Source organism: Amblyomma mixtum, chromosome 7 (genome assembly GCF_055824585.1).
Source record: "Amblyomma mixtum isolate Tamu chromosome 7, ASM5582458v1, whole genome shotgun sequence".
Taxonomy (NCBI): Eukaryota; Metazoa; Arthropoda; class Arachnida; order Ixodida; family Ixodidae; genus Amblyomma; species Amblyomma mixtum.
In genome coordinates this window covers 60186206-60202932 of record NC_143018.1, presented here as the reverse complement: position 1 = coordinate 60202932, position 16727 = coordinate 60186206, and the positions used below count along the sequence as shown (strand labels likewise).

Below are 16727 nucleotides of genomic sequence, written 5' to 3'. Positions count from 1 at the left end.
TAATCGTATTGCCTATTACCCCCTCTTTATTTATTTATTTATTTCCTAGCCAGTGGTTACAGACCATGGAGTGGCCGACGTACTCGGTCATCAGTGAAAGCAAATCAACTCTGCTTTTCTTTAACCAAAAGTACGAACACGTGAGGGAACTGAACGTCATTTTTCTCGATAATCACATCGTCCCCATCACCCCATGTTTACTTTTTTTTAATGCGTTAGCATTATAACCCGGGTTAGCGGAAGTGTCCGTCGCTGGCGTCCAGTGTGTGAAGCCTCGGTGTAGAGGAGGCAAAGCGGAGTAAAGTAGAGGGAATGAGAGAGGGTGGACGGAGAGGGCAGAGGGAAAGTGGAGAGACGAAGGGAGGACGAATCGGTAGGAGGCATCGGGTGGCGAGAGCGAAACTGCGGTCGCCCAGCGCAGTCGAGGGGAGGGGTGCGGAAAGTGGAGAGGGGGTTCGGCGTGTCACAAGGTGATTGATGGACTGGCTAACGCCACCCGCCACCGTTGGAGGGGGATAGTAATGCTAACGCATACTTTTCCGCATGAATCGAATTGGTTTTCCGTGACTATTTTTTTCCTTGCTCGCAAACACAAAGGGGGAATTACAACCAGCGGGAATACGTGCACCACGCAGTCGCGTTTCACACGAACGGGAAAGGCGACGCGGCGGAGGTGAAAACAAGGCCAGCAGTTCTCTGCGCGCTCGCGAAACGCATACGACTTTTAGTCCCCGCAGAAAAAAAAAGAGCTACAAAAAGGCCCTTCGCGTCAGGCACATTTTGTGTGCGCGCGTGCTTAGACATCACGCAGTTAGCGTTAGCAGTGCACTCCGAAAACAATTTTCGCGGCAGTACGGGCGGCCAAAGAAAAAAGTTGCAAAAAGAAAGCACTCTGCACCCGTCCCGCGGCTCTTCGAAAGCCAAACGCAGCAATGGGTAAAACGGCCTGTTACGAAACCGCGGCGGCGCGCACGCCTGCCATACTGTGCGTCGTCAAGATGGGCGTTGTTCCGGAGCCAGCGGTAGTAGTAGTCTAAGCGCAGCTCAGAACAAAGGGAAAACAGGAATAGCTCAAAGAGAAGGAGAGAGAGAGAGAAAGGCGGAATGAGCGAAAGAGGGCTTAGAGAAAAAGCGCAGTGGAACCAAGGTACCGCGTTGGTTGGTCGCTGCAGGCATGCTGCTGTACACAGCGCCAAATGCCTCCTTCGGGCGTCCTTGCACGCTCAGAAAAAGCGCCGTGCCTCTCTCTGCACGGGTTCGTCCGCCGCGTTGGCTTCGGCGTGACGCGGAGGAGAGAAGGAAGGGAAATGAAAGAAGGAAAGAAATAAAAAGAAACTTCGCGGCATTTCCAGGCGAAAGGAGTGTGCGTCGGAGGGGAGGTCTTTCATTGTTTTCGACGAACAGACACACGCGCGAGCTATGATACGGGTCCGAGCACGCTCACTCGCTTTACGGCCATCCTTCTTTTCTACTTCTTCTATGCCTCGCTTTTCTTGTTCTCTCTTTGATCGGATCGTCGTTGTTGTTTGGTCGATCCATTTTATCTTGCTCTCTTGTTTGCTCACTGTACTAGGCGGGTCTCCCCCCCCCCCCCCCCCCCCTCTTCTTTTCCGTTCCTCGTGCGATTCTCTGTAGCGAAGCCGAGTCACGATTCCTTTTCCTCTCCTTCGCAGCTATCGTATACAGCACGAGCAGCGGGACTGTGGCCCCGTGGCACAAATCGACGCTTTTCTCACTGGTGTTCGTTTTTCTGTGCATTTCTTTCCCTTCGCGCTTTTCCAGCTCGAGAGCGCGCCACAGGTGATGACAGATGGCGCGAGGCGAAGGAAAAACGAACCTTCGAGAGTTCGGAAAAACAAAAGGCGTCACTCATCGGTCCGGAAAGGCTTTGTCAGCGAAGGAACGCCTCCGCCACGCAGATAGGTTGCAGCGCTATGCAGACCGTTGGAATTGAACGTGTTATGTTGCATTTGCTTAAGCCGATGGTTGTCAGCAGACATGACGGAAACAATGGGTATTCGGGGTGGCCGCCATTGCCGTGGAAATAATCAGGTGTAGTTTGATATACTCCTGCGCTGGACAAGAAGCAATTAAGGTCCATGGGTCTTAATGAAAATCAACTTTTTCAGCTTGCCGCTCCTACGAACAAGAAGCTCTGCGTAACGTTAAGGGGAGTTTTATATGCCTCCTATAATCCCCGAACCAGGCGCCATATTGAGGGAGAGGCTCATTGTCATCATCACACACATAAAAGTATAGGCTTGATAAAAGGTGTTCAGTACACGCTGTTTGTTTTTCGAATAGGTAGTGGAACACTTGTAGAACTCCTGAAGTTGTAAACCTTAGCAGTACGATTTGTACTAACTATCCAAGGCCTTTAGGGGAGCCATAAGGGGAGCATTAAACTGCCCAAAGGAAGCCATGTGGCACGAAGAGTTTTGAGTAAAGGTATAAATTCGCATACGGCATGGCTCAGCAAATTCGGACGTCCTTGCTAGCCTGCAAAACACGAGCAAATGCACATGGGAAGCGTCGGTCTTTTGCCTAACCGCCTTTTTTTCCTTTCTGCGGAATAAGAAAAGTTCTTATCCTGTACAACGTAACTGCATTCCACCACTTGGTTAACCTATTCAACTTCACCCCTTTCGATAAGCAAAGGTTTTGAGATGGGGCTGGAGAGCTGCTTTCTTTCCCCCTGATCAATGCTGGCACCTTCAGGTGGGAGAGGCAGTTTAATGGGTGAGTTTTTGAGGGGCAGTTATATCTTAGCCATCCATATCTGGGACTTCCTGCGTTGAAAAATAAAAAAAAAGGGGGGGGGGGGGGGGGGCGTTTCGTGAATTCGAGCGTTTTGATGGGCTCAAAAGGCGCCCGTATGTTGTGCGATATAAGTGCACATAAAAGGGCCCCAGGTAATCGAAATCATTCCGGAGCCCTTCACTACGGCAACTCTTTCTGTCTTTCTTTCACTCTCACCTTGTTCGCATCCCTCACGGCGCGGTTGAGGTGTCCATCGATATGTGAGACAGTGCGCCATTTACTTTTCTCAAAACCACTATTATTCGAACTCGCCACCTCCAAGGTCGAAGCGTACCACTAGCGACAGGATCGAAGCGCAAGATATTGCGAGTCTTTCATGGCGCTGAGTGTTGAAATCATGGAAAGAATCAGTATATTTCGTTTGTTTGCGGGATCCACGTGTACTAATATTATCGAACACTGTTCGAGACTAAGCAACACGACAAACACGCCAGGAACTCGTACCAAAACACAGATATGTGCGCGCGCGCGTTTTACTCAGCTCGGCTCCATCCGAACGAGTCACCGTGCATCACATTTCTTCTACAGCCAGCTGTATATCCGCGGAATCTCGCGAAACGAGTTCTTCGATGTGTTGCGCCTATATCGGTGCCACCCACGCCCCAGCGCCCGCGTATCTTCTCAAAGCCAGTCGCGCCTTCTTTTCAAGGCTGCCGCGTTACGGAGGCCGATCCGCGACATGTGTCGCACAGCGCCGTCAGTGCACGCACACACATACAGAACCTCAGTCAGGCGCCTGAGTGATGCATGCGTGCCTGTCGGGCCGGCGACGGCCGCTGTGTGGCGCAACGAGCGCAAATGCATGCACGCAACGACGCGATGAGAAATCAGTCCCGACTTGTCTAGCCGCCGGCTTCGAGATTTTAAATTATAATATGCTCCGCGTCCGAGTCGTGTTTCTAGAGAGCCTCGCTCGCTCGGATGGAACGAAAAAAGAAAGAGGAAGTAAAAGAAAGAGAAGAAAAAAAAAGAACAGCAGTGAAAGAGAACATATTGGAAGTTCCAGAGTATGGAGGCGCACACATGTATGTTACGTCGCTTGTCGAGGAAGATACCATCTCAGCAAAAAAAAAGAATGCGTAATTTAAAAGTACACACGCCTGGAACGATGCCAGCTTCGCATGTATTACGCTTTAAAGAGCGCATGCGCAGTTCGAGGCACGACAACTCTCGGTGTGATTTCGCTTCTAAGAAGCTGGGAGTTCTGGGTATAATTTCCCCCAAGTCGCACGACACCGCTTAACCCGATGAAAGCGTTTGAGGAGGGCGTTATAAATTTCACCAGAGATGAAAAAAAAAACAAAGAAAACTTAGGAGCCGGCCTCGATCGAGAGAAGCCGCTGAAGAGCCGACATCAAGGCGATGGTTGCTTCCACTATCTCGCGCTGTTATCTATTCGGCGAGGTCGTCTTGCACACAACGAGTCCAATCCATCAGGGCGCGGTCTCTCCCAACAAACGGCGCTCTGGAATCGGGTTTTAAAGGAGTCTGTGACGGGATGCCAGTTTCAACAGCGATGTTCGCGGTAGGGGGGGGGGATCGTTTATGGCAACCATATACTATACACACCTGATCATTATCTACGACAAGCGCCACGGTTCTGTTCGCCATGATGCATGTCTGCTAAAAATTGAGCGCACGTGAAGGAAGAAAACGAACTACAGAACTTAAAGTGTGACCGCCGGAAAAGTTCCATAACAAGAGGATAAATGTTCGAGACGCGCCAGAGGTCAGGGAGCCTACGCAGAAGGAAAGCGATGGAAAGCATGCCAGAAGCATCGGTTTCGTTTATAAACACGTGACTTGAGTAGCTCTCAGGCTGCCCTGCCGTATCGCTGACACCCAGCTTGACCTTGAAGGCAACCTCCTCCTCCTCCCCCTCCCTTCTTGTACGTAGCTTTGCAGCATGCTTGCTGTTACACATCGGTAACGAATGTGAAGACCTTCGCTATCTGCAGACCGGCCCAGACACTGCGAAGTGGGTAGCGAAGCTATAGAATTGACACCCCACATCGGCTGGGCCCTCCGATGGAAATCGACATCAATCTTAAACAGACGTCCGTGCCTTCTGGCTGTGGCGGTAAAGAGGTTTCACATCCTGAGGCTAAACCGGTATTTCGCTGCCTGATTAGGTCCGGACTGCTACAAGTCTGCGTCATACCCAAAATCGCCAAGGAAGGAAGGCGGGAATGCGAAACAGAACCGACGGCGCATTTATCAGCGGCGAGAGAGAGCAAATTAAGGTTTCAGTGTGGGGAATTCGGTGCCCTGATTCGGTGTACTACGCTTGCACAGCAAAGGACATCATATCACAGTACTGTGCAGTACAGTGCATTCTAAACGCGTGTAAGCTTATATGGGAGTAAAAGCTCTCCTCTAGTGCACTCCCTTTCAGGTGCAGGGTATGCTGCCCAAGTCCCGGTAAATAGAAGGACCTCGTAATAATTTCTACCACCCGCTGTTCTTTCATTATATATTCGCTTGTTCTTTTTCATATTTCCATCGCCCGCGTCAGATCGCATTTGCCGACTCTGCCGGGAGTCGAACACGTGACCTCGAGCTCCGTTCGGCGCTAACGAGTCAGTTCACCCCATCGTCGAGGCGCGGCGCCGGTTGTGTCAGACGGAGGCGTTTATCCATCACTTTTATGAGACCAACGAGAGAGGGAGGAGCGAATAAAGGCCGGGAGACCTCGATCGGCGCTAACCAGAATGAACCACGCTCGGGCTAACTGCCGCAACCGTGGCGTCACAAAGTGGAGGCGGCTTAACGTCAGGAGAGCGTGCTCGCACGTTCGACGCCGACGACGAAGCAGCGGAGGGTACATTGTTTGACCTCGGCCCGCGCTCGCAGCTGTCAGTCAGCCAATCAGGCACCGCGCAAGGGTGCTTCAACTGGGAGGACGCGACGCACGTATGGCACTGTTGTGCACGGACGCGGTGACCTTTCTCGAGGCGTGAGACGACGGACAAGTACCGCTTGTCTCGGTCCCGAGGTCGACGCTGCCGCGGCCAACGCTGGGAGGGAGGAAGGTGGGGGGGGAGAGAGAGAGAGAGAGAGAGAGAGAGAGAGCCGCGGCGTGTCCAGTTCTGCACACTAGTTTTGTGCAGTATGTTATAGTCCGATACAACTTAAGTCTGCAGTGGCAGCCACACAGAATTCTTCCATGACAAAAAGTAGTCCGCTGTTAAAGCTTTTCTTGTGACCTGAACTCGATGCTAACGACGAAATGGAGTTATAAGGTCAAACATTTTGGTGCCTGTGGCTTGCTTGATATAGTCAAATATCAAAAAGCAGACTTCGTTTACGGTTGTGAGTGGTCAGCGGAGTAATACCGGACGCCGCGGACTCTGGCCCGTTGTTACCAACTGCTGTTTTTTTTAGGTTGTGTTCTAATATAACGTACAAAATTGGGCTTGTTGGTTCACTGCTGGCGAAACCGCAGCGCAGCAGCAGGTAAGGGACAAGGAAGACGCGTTACTGAAGCGCAAAACGAACTGTTGTGTCCTGTCCTTGTTATCCTGTCTTTTCGTTCTGTAAAACCATGATCATTACGACATCGATCCTGTGGGCCGTCGTTGCCAACAGCCGTTTTATTAAAGGGTTAAGTTGTACCCTATTGAACAAAGTAAAATAATTTTATAATATCTAGGTAAAAAAAAAAGGCAGAGATCCCGCATTGTGTATTGTTTCATGCAGCACGCACTGAAAGACATGCACCTCGGAAATAGGTTTGTTTTTTGGAGTTTAACGTCCGAAAGCGACTCAGGCTATGAGAGACGCCGTAGTGAAGGGCTCCGGAAATTTCGACCACCTGGGGTTCTTTAACGTGCACTGACATCGCACAGCACACGGGCCTCTAGAATTTCGCCTCCATAGAAATTCCACCGCCGTGGCCGGAATCGAACCTGCGTCTTTCGGGTCAGCAGTCGAGTGCCATAACCACGTAGCCACCGCGGCGGCATGCAACTCTGAAATAGTCGCAGGAGTTATTGCGAGCAATACGAAATTACCGCGGAATTAATACCTAATAAAACTGTTGTTCTATTGGGGTGGATGCTGCTATAGCAACGTTTTTTTCTTCATTAAAACTTGCTGAAAGTTTGCACCATGTTCCTGCATTCTCCTGTGCCCTTGTCTGGCATTGCGCTCCGGTTTCGCGAAGTTTGTGTTCACTGTGTACCTATATACGTTTACAGACTGTACTGAACAAGCGGTCGCGCACCGGCTTCTGTATAGATGTGTTGCGACGCGGAAAGTGGTTTCCGCGTTCCGTGTAAGTGCGACTTGTTATACGCGCGCCGCTCCCGCTATTTCCTGACACTCGAAGGTTGCATACATTTTCCTTGAGGCGCTCCGTCGGAAGGAGGAGGGCACGGACGTCTCGTCGTATACGACTCAAAGAGGAAGGCCGAACACATCGGCTCTGGGTCGTATGCGTACGATTGTGTCTTCGTTTGCATGCATGATGTAGCCTCGACACCGATTGTCGTTTGTATAACAATATTTTGCATTCAGAGCGACAGAATTTATCTATTCAAGGCAGAGCGCCTGACTGCCACGTCGCGCTGTATAGAGGCACCCGAAGTGAAGACACTGCTGCGCCACCAAGACATGACAGCCAGTGATGTATATATAGATCTTAAGCAGCGAAAAGGAAATCTCGGCACGGTCACTTGTAATGAAAAAGACTTAAAAATTGAATTATTGACGTTTCCGCCGTTTCCTAGGGCGTCGGCCCTAAGCAAAGTAAAAACTGTATCAAAATGGAGAACAACAATGCAACCACTGCGGAGTCGCAACACATGACCAGCCCAGTGATGGCGCCCGGTTACGTGACGTCACCAGTTCAACCTCTATGACGCGAAGTACGAATTCGTGTATATGGAAGTCCCTCGATAGAAAATTAAGAGCTTTTCTAGGCCGAACGAACGAGGACACAGTTGCGAGGGGACAAGTTATTCGAGAGCAGTAAAAGAAAGGAAGTGTTCCATTGATGCTGGGCTCTCCTTGTGGCCTTGGTCATGCGAATAGCCTCGTAATTTATCACAGACGCTGCCGCTTTCAGCTCTTAAGCAAAAGATAGGTCCTATCAACTACAGGGTCACAGACGGCTGAGCCTATACGATCGATCAGTTCAATCCCGGCCACGGCGATCGCGTTTCGATGAAAGGGGAAAGCACACTCGTGTACTGTGCGATGTCAGTGCACGTTAAAGAACCCCAGGTGGTCGAAATTCCCGGAGCCCTTCACTATGGTGTATCTCACATTCCGCATGTCGCTTCTGTACGTTAAACCCCATAGTTTGCAGTCTTTCTTCATTTGATGATGATAATGGTTATTAGTGACGCAAGAGCAGCATAGCGAAACAGCAAGGTGGCACAAGGTATTTTAATCTACAAAGTTGGGGTCAAAGACCCATTTACCAAGCAGTTCAACCCAGCCGAGCCGAGCACCGGGCCAGCAGAAAGCTTGTACCCATCGGACAACCGGTGGGTAGTACCCAGAGGCACTGGGGATCGAACCCTGCCCCTCCCGCATACGAGGCGGATGCTCAGTCCACTAGCCCACCGTCCCTGCGAACAATCAACTGCGGCACGCACCGAAGACAGGGTACGCGACGCAGGGCGGCCGACACCGACGCTCGGCGACCAACTACTTTGACGCGGTGGCTGTGTGCGCCTTTCGCCCTGTTGCCTGTGTCTTATAATCTCGCGCTTCGATCAGGGAAGACCTAGTTCCTTCGCGGTCGCGGCTTGAGGGCACGCATCCACACCGTGTGCGTTACTCGAGGGTGACGCGGAGACGGCGCCTCCGCTTGCTGCAGTGCGAACCTTTTCTTCTTCCTTGATATGATCAGCGTAGCCGGGGTCCCTGACCAAAGCTCTGTGCACAGTAGTGCTACGACCCAGGCGAAGACACCATTGGGTCCAATTGGGGTTTTGAAATGCATCCAGTTGGAATGTCCAGTTGGATCCCACTGTGTATCGGCAATCGATTGAAAGTTCCAGTTCGGACGTTCCGATTGGAATGTCCAATTGGCTCCAACTGAAACCATTTCTTTTCCAATACACATTTGGAACCAATCTGGAATTCCAACTGAAGCCCTATTGGGCCCAAATGTTTTTCTTTTTGCGCCTGGAAAACGGTAAGGCGCGGCAGCAACATCTAAAGGTTTGTTTTATGTCCTCTCAAAGAAAATAAGCAAATAAGATATGTGGAACAAAATGGTGCAGTGAATCATGATATCCGATCGACAAGTACGTTCCTCTTTCGAAAAATACAACGGCCTATCTGTCGACTGCGGAGTGTTCCGCTGGCATCCTGACGGTAATTACACTATACGGTAATGCAAACTCCAACTCGTCGAGGGCCATTTTCCCCGGTTAATTTGCTTTTTATGAGCGCTGCGAAAACTTGACTGTTATACAGCCGTGGACGATGTCAATCACTTAACGATTGTTGCCACCTCGGAGGTGGCAATTACGCTCCTCGGAGGAGGCTCTTCTGTTGAAGAATTAGAGTATAGACACCTAACTTTTGGGTGCGTGTTTGCTTGTTTATAATGATGCGTAAGGCATTATTATACATGGACTATCACCTGGTATTCTTCTACGACCGCTAAATAATTTATAACCGATGTTCTTTCGCGTGCTGTTTCGGTTTCAACAGCCAAATGAGCACTGCGACGTCAAAGAGTGGTTTTATGTCACGTGAGGCATAAAAAAAAACTGCAATATTATCGCTGTTTCCACATTCGTTGTCATTGTGGCTTTTAATGAAGGCTGCCTTCCGCACCGTAGTGAATTAAAACGATAAAGCAGCGATTATATCGAAGTTTTTCCATGCCTCACGTGACATACGACCACACACTGACGTCACAGCCATTGCTCGGCTGCTGAAACCGAAACCGAAACAGCATGACAGGAAAAATACGATTATAAATAGTGGTCGTAGGTGAATGCCACATGATTCATGCGTAGCAATGTCTTCCGCATCATTGTAGAGAAGAAAACATGCCACCAAAATTTCGTGTGTATACTCCATTAAGTGGATTAAGGGCTACGTCACGACAACCGGTCGACGCCATTGGCTGGAGGGCCTCGTTCTCTCTCCCGTGTCTCTAATAAAGGACTCCGAGATTTCGGCCGTGTTTCGATGAAGGGGAACGCAGAAAGGCCTTCGTGCGCTGTACGATGTCAGTGCACGTTAAATGTCCCCAGCTGGTAGATCGAAATTATTCCGAAGCCCTCCTCTACGGCCCCTCTTTCTCTCTCCCTTCGGTTCCCCACAGCGCGGTTGAGGTTTCCACAAGGAAATGAAACTGCGCCTTTCCTTTTCTCGAAACAAATTTCAATTTTTTTCTCCACGTGCGCAGTGGGGCCAAGCCCGAGCCCTGCATCTTAGAGGAACGCATATTACCCAGTTTTTTCACTTCGAACTCTACACAGTAAGCTTCTTGGCGCTCACACGAGCGAACGAGCCGATCGAAAGACGTTTTGGCAATACACGCGGTCTTGGATGCCGAGGTACGCGCGCAGCACACGCGCGCAACACACGCGAGCAACTCAATATGTATCGGCAAAACACCTGCCGTCCGCGGAGGCTCGCGCGCCAAGCGTGTTGGATCATGGCTGGATGATACGCACTCACGATGTGGCGAGTGTGTCCCGGTGTCCGAAACGGGCACCGTCTGTGCTCGCGTCCTTGGGCCACGGCGAACGATAGAGGGGGGCAGGGCATCGCCGTCGCTGCTTTCAGTGTCACGGTGAAGGGAGATCGTGACTCCGGGGGCTTCCGCGCATTCGGCGCCCTTCCCGCGTGACTGGCGTCGTGCTGCCTGCCCGACTCCCATCGTCTTATACTGGTACACACGCGCGCATATACATGCCCCCCTCCCTTCCCCCAACATGTTTTCGCGCTAAAAGCAAAAGAAAAAAAAACGTAAGCATGAAGGCTTTATGCCAGGGTTCTGTGGGACATACGCAATTTCTCAGGAATGCGTATCTACCTTACACTACAAATTCACAGCATGGCACTACATGCAGGAATTCAGACCATTGCAGGAAAAGTAAATGCAGCATAGCGTTAAAACATTGGTTGAGCTTAGTGGTGGTTGTCTGGCATTTATTTTCCTACCACTGTAAATTTTATTCGTTTGTTTACATATACCCTCATGGTTGAAGCATTATGAAGGAAAGTGGGTTAATACAGGAAATTAACGACATAACACATGATCAATCAAGCAGTTATACAATTCTAGTGAGCTGGATTTCATTTAATACAATAGAACCAAAGTTAACTGTGTTATCAACGCTTGCTAACAATGAAGAAAGGTAGTTGCGGTGACGTGATGCCATGGGAACAAATGGCATAGAAAATGAAGTGGGTGGCATTATGGCTACTTTGTGATGCTGGTTTGGATGACATGCAGTCTTCTGGCAGCAAAACGAATGCGTAGCATGGCAAAGCAAATGTAAGCAGGTGTGTTAGAAGATGCCTCTCATGTGAGCAAGACACCAGAATAAAAAAATTGTTACTTCTGTTTCCAGCTTCGAAGCAACATGACAAGGGCTTGGAGTTGGAAGCTGTACAACCCTAAGCCCCACACCAAATGCCTCAAGAGCATCCACTAAACATGACCACTCGTGACATTTTATAGAGAATACAAGCATTCTGCACCATATGGGTACTAACATTCTTAATTGTGAGGAGATGACTGCCAGAGTTTCCAGTTACAAACACATGCCAGCTATATGCTACTTATCGTTGAGAAAGTATCCTGAGTGGATGTCACCAGAAGTGCAGCATGGAGATGAAGAAAAGACAGGAACATCAGTATATCAACTGAAGAAGGTGGAAAAGGCACAATGCTGTGGATTCCCTCAACACTACAGTAGCCCCTCACATCTCGCTTTCAAACTGCTTCCAAAATCTATGCTTGTACAAAAAATTGCTACCATCATTAAAAGAGTAACTCAAGTTAAGTGAGATATTCGGCCCACAAAAGCGGAAGTCTAAGACCTAGGTTGACATGTTACAGTCGGGTTGTCACGCTGCGTCGAGTGTGAGCATTGGGCATCACGTGGTATATGTGTTGATGGCAGCGATGGAACTGCCGCTCAGTCGTCGTGGTAGTTAAACATACTTTTTCGTGATGCCCATTCGCGGTTTCGTGTCAATGTCCTGCGTGAATTTGATTAACCAAATTAACCAATTAACTGCTCTGAGCAGGTGATGATGGTGAAGCAACAGTGCCTAGCTAGAATACACTGAGGAGATGATGCTTCCCAGTCTGTAGAGGTGTGTAAGCCAGCAGAGCAATAGCTCAAATCGCACAACTGCACTGCTTATCCTATAATACCATCGTTGCATCATGCCCCTGGCTTCCCTATTTAGTTAATTTTCAACTTTAAGTGAGTGTAACTGGCATTCAGTAGTTTTGCAAGCCAAAAATACTGACTTTTTCAGTTAAAACAGAATTTCAAAAAGTGAATTCTGCATACTTTGATTAATTTTTTTTTCGGTTTAAACCGAAAAGTCCAACTCCTAGTATGCCACCTCATTTTAGCTACTTTGTTCTGCTATTTCATCAGGGCATACAGTGCCTGCTTTGTCTGCCAGTATTTCACGAATAATAAGCACCTCTATCGACTGTAAAGTCGAGAATAGCTGAGTGAAGTGTCTCGATACTTGTTTGTCTCAGCAGTGGCCCATAGGTATAAAATAGTGAAGAAACTCTTCATGCCATTTGTGCAGGAAGGCACAGAGGAGCGCTCAGTAGCAATCTCCATTCGTGTTCACAAGGCCCTGGAGCTCTCCGATGACAAGTCTTATGTCATCACCTGCGGAAAGAACAACTTTCGAAATGCCAGGTATGTGCCCCTGCTGCATTCTCAAACCATTGTCTTCCATTCTGCTTCTCAAATGTTCAAAACCGTTTCTGTGTTTCTAAAACCATGTGCATTCAGCATCAAACTTGTGCCAAGCACTTGGGCAGTGCACTACCCTCCCAACAAGGCAGCATCTTGCTACAGTGGATAGGTTCCGTACCTGCCTAAAAGTGGAGCCACATAGAGCCACAAGCAAGAACAACTCAAGAGTGTTACCAGAAAACCATCAGCGGCTGTACAGTTTGAGCTCATACGGTTTGCTGCGCACTGCTCTAGTACGTTACACAAATCTGGTGCTGACTGTCATTTAAAATTGACGACCAATTGCACCAACATAAAAGACAGAATCAGGAGACAAGGTTGATGGACCTCGTCTCCTTTGTCTATCTTTTCTGTTAGTGCAATTCATTGCCAGTTTGAAACCATGAACCAACTCACTCTGCAGGAAGTACTTCTAAGGTACATTCAGTTTAGATTTATGACAAAAAAAAATGGATGATTGCAATATGTATGCTTCAGATGTTTGCATGTTATTGATGCCAGGGGATAATTGCATCAGCACGACGTCTATCTCTTCGATGCAGGAGGAACTGTTTCCCTTCGCACCAGCACTATTAATTATCTGCCAATCATTGTTAGCGGTGGTTGTCTCGGTTGTTGTGCTGTGCATGCTCGGCTCGTTTTCTTGGGAGATGGACTTGTTTGAATAAAGCAGAGTTGCATGTTGAGCTGGCCTCATTTTCAATGCCCGCAGGTGTCTTTCTAAATACAAGACCTTTGCATCATAATCGTTACAAAGTCTTTTCCTGAACTACAATGTCAACGCGCTGGTCAAGCAATAATTGATTGCGTTGCTGCTAGTATTGGAAAGAACTTGTAGTCATGCAAGCCATTTCTTTGTGCAAAATTGAGTGCAAAAAAGTTTTGCATGGGAGAAGCATGCACAGCTCTGCTCCTTGAAGCTTTATGTTGAATACCATAGTCTCTTGTGCAGTCGGCCAATGTGTGACATTTACAAATATGAAAGCATGTTATCACTTTCAGCCTACAGGTAGCCTTCACTTACACTTAACTTCTAATAAAAAAAAAGTAGGCTTGCTGCTAAACAATTTAAATGGCATCAAACTGTTGGATCTAGTTAAATTCTCCACTGATAGATAAATCAAGCTGATATATAAACAGAATATTGATATTTCCAGGACTTGAAATTAGCATGCAGATTAAAAACATATTTTTCACATCTACTTCTCTCATTCCCCCTTCCCCTTAAAGCAGGTTGCAGACACCTTGCTGCAGCAGACCTTTGCTCATAATAAGCCTTTCTTTTCTCCACATCATAAGATTTAAAAGTAAATTTGCAGCTCTCTGCTTGAGTTGCCATCTATATGACTGCATTAGTGCTTACGGCTTCCTCCTGAATGCAACCAGGGTTAATGGCAGCCTTTGCGAACTTGCAGGAATGAGCTCTACAGGGTTTCATTGGGCTTCCTGGATGGACAGAAGAAAGTGCATGAACTTGTGCTGGGGCACCACTACACGCTCAGGGCAAGTGCCCACGGACCTGGTGGTAAGTGCACACATGAACTATTTAGATGTAATTTATTAGCTACATGGCAAACATGCTTTGAGGATGAACATACACATGAGCACTGTAATAACAGGTAGCGACCTAGCTAGCTCTTTTAAAGAACAAGGTACAGTGCGAAACAATAAAGGTATATGAACGGAGATGAGAGGCTTCAAAAAGAGGTTTCATTTGGTTTTATGGTGTTTAGCATCACAAAGCGACTAAGGCTATGAGGGACGCCGTAGTGGAGTACTTCAGACAGTTTCGACCAAGTGGGGTTCTTCAACGCGCACTGACATTGTACAGTATATGGGACCCTAGCATTTCACCTCCATCAAAATGTGACCGCCACAGCCGATATTGAACCAGCACCTTGTGGGTCAACAGGCGAGCACCATAACTATTGAGTCAATGTGGCTTCTTGTAAGAGGAGGCATGGCAGCATTAAAAATAAAATTAGGCATGCAACATATGAAAGTGCCCCCTCATGAATTCTGCACAATCAGAGAGCTTGGTTTGGCGAAAAGACAGCTGAATAAGTTGTTTAGTGGGTCTTCCATGTGTGTCTTCCAACACAGCTGAGGGTTGACATAGAGAAAAGGTCTTACAGGCATTGCTGTCGAAAGAAGTCACCTGTGACATTAATGTTTACAAAGTATAGAAGAAGAACAATGTGTTTATGTTGCTGAAATGCACTTTTACATGTTGAGAATATGAGCGTTCAACAATAACAAATAATAAAATGAGGAATAGCTACTTTTAAGAGACGAGATACCACACAGCACTCTTTTTAGGCCAGCATGTCTAAAACTGTAGTGTTTTATATTTACCTTTCATATCGGCAGAAACTGGTGGCATCGTGGTGAGATCTTGCTTCAGCTTTGCATCGAACACCAGTGAAGAGGAGCTCATAGATTCCAATGGGTTTGTATTCACTGCATTACTTTGCGACTCCTACTAACAAACCTTCGCTTCGTCCTGTGTGTTCATTTCTTTTTCGTATTTTGATAGCGCTCACCAATATCTTCAATTTCCAACTAGCCCCAGTAGTAGCTCTTTTAACAAACCTAGTATAAGCATTTAAAAATTCTTTTCAATAAAAAAAAACTGAGCATTTATTTGTAACCGTTTTCGCATCTTGTGACTTTGGAGTTTTAGGAAACATCAAGTGGCTATGAAAATTTTGAAAATTTTGGAAAAGGTGAAAAATGTGTTTTTTCCTGTTAGACAAATGTCAACATAGCCAGACAGAGAAAAAAATCAATTTTTATTGAAAACAACAATTGGATGAAGCCTCAGTGTCCCTCCGAAGTGTTTTCATGCACATCGGGCTAATGAAAGTCTTCTCATTTTGTACATGTTGCAGGTGAAAAAATAAAAGTAGAGGATTGGCACTTATGAAAGATGTGTTGCACTAAAGTTCAGTGCAGTAACATTCATGAGAATGAGCAAATAGATTGCTCTGGCTCTTCTAAGCACATTACCACATGGGTACAAGGTTTCTTTTTATGTTCAAGTCATCCTGTATTTTGAATGGAACCTGAAAATAATTCCACTGTTGAAGGGTAGACAAACTTTGATGTTAACGCTCAGGCACCTGAGCCAAGCAATGACAGGAACAGTGCAGTAACGCATGGTCTCACTGCAGTTCCTTGACATGAATGAACAGTGTGAACAAGAAGGCACTGCGAGTGTGAATCAGGCCACTCTTTTTGCTCAGACACTTACTTATTAAAGGCTGCGACACATCAGTATAGCAGGCACAGACTTTCTGAATGAAGCAAGATCAGCATGAAGGAAATTCGTCATGAGCTGCGCGCACCCCTAGTCAGTTGTAGCGCATACATCGAGAATTGGCTAGCTGTTCTGTGATGCTCCTGCTGATTGTTAAAATTCGTGCTGTCATTTTTGCTCCTTGGAAGAAAAGAAAGTGAAAGAAAAGGTTTGGTTTGGTTTATGGGGTTTAACGTCCCAAAGCGACTCAGGCTATGAGAGACGCCGTAGTGAAGGGCTCCGGAAATTTCGACCACCTGGGGTTCTTTAACGTGCACTGACATCGCACAGCACACGGGCCTCTAGAATTTCTCCTCCAAAGAAATTCAACCGCCGCGGCCAGGATCGAACCCGCGTCTTTCGGGTCAGCAGCCGAGCACCATAACCACTGTGGAAGAACAAGTAGAATTGATTGATTATACTTCTTTGACATATATATCGATATATTGATTGTAATGAATCAGCAAAAATTGAATGCATGCAAGTATGCCTTTTTTTTTTTTGAAATCTGCGAATGAAAAGCTGCCAAATCTTATTGAAAATATCTTGAACTGCTTTTTTCCAGCATAGAATGCATTTGGCTTATTTTAGAGCCACCACACCAAAACACAATTTAGTGTTTGGTTTCTACAAATGCCAGAAACAGAAGTACTGAGCATCTAGTAAAAATTGAT

At 47.4% G+C, this 16727-nt stretch overlaps 1 protein-coding gene across 1 annotated transcript in view; it reads left to right on the top strand.

Moving 5' to 3' along the window:
* Positions 1–16727, top strand: part of LOC149336221 (uncharacterized) — a 112662-nt gene that overhangs the window by 84180 nt on the left and 11755 nt on the right. The window contains exons 4-6 of the mRNA XM_089552748.1: positions 12580–12695; positions 14171–14280; positions 15126–15204. Of these exons, the coding sequence (XP_089408874.1) occupies positions 12580–12695; positions 14171–14280; positions 15126–15204 (305 nt within the window). The remainder of the gene's footprint in view (positions 1–12579; positions 12696–14170; positions 14281–15125; positions 15205–16727) is intronic.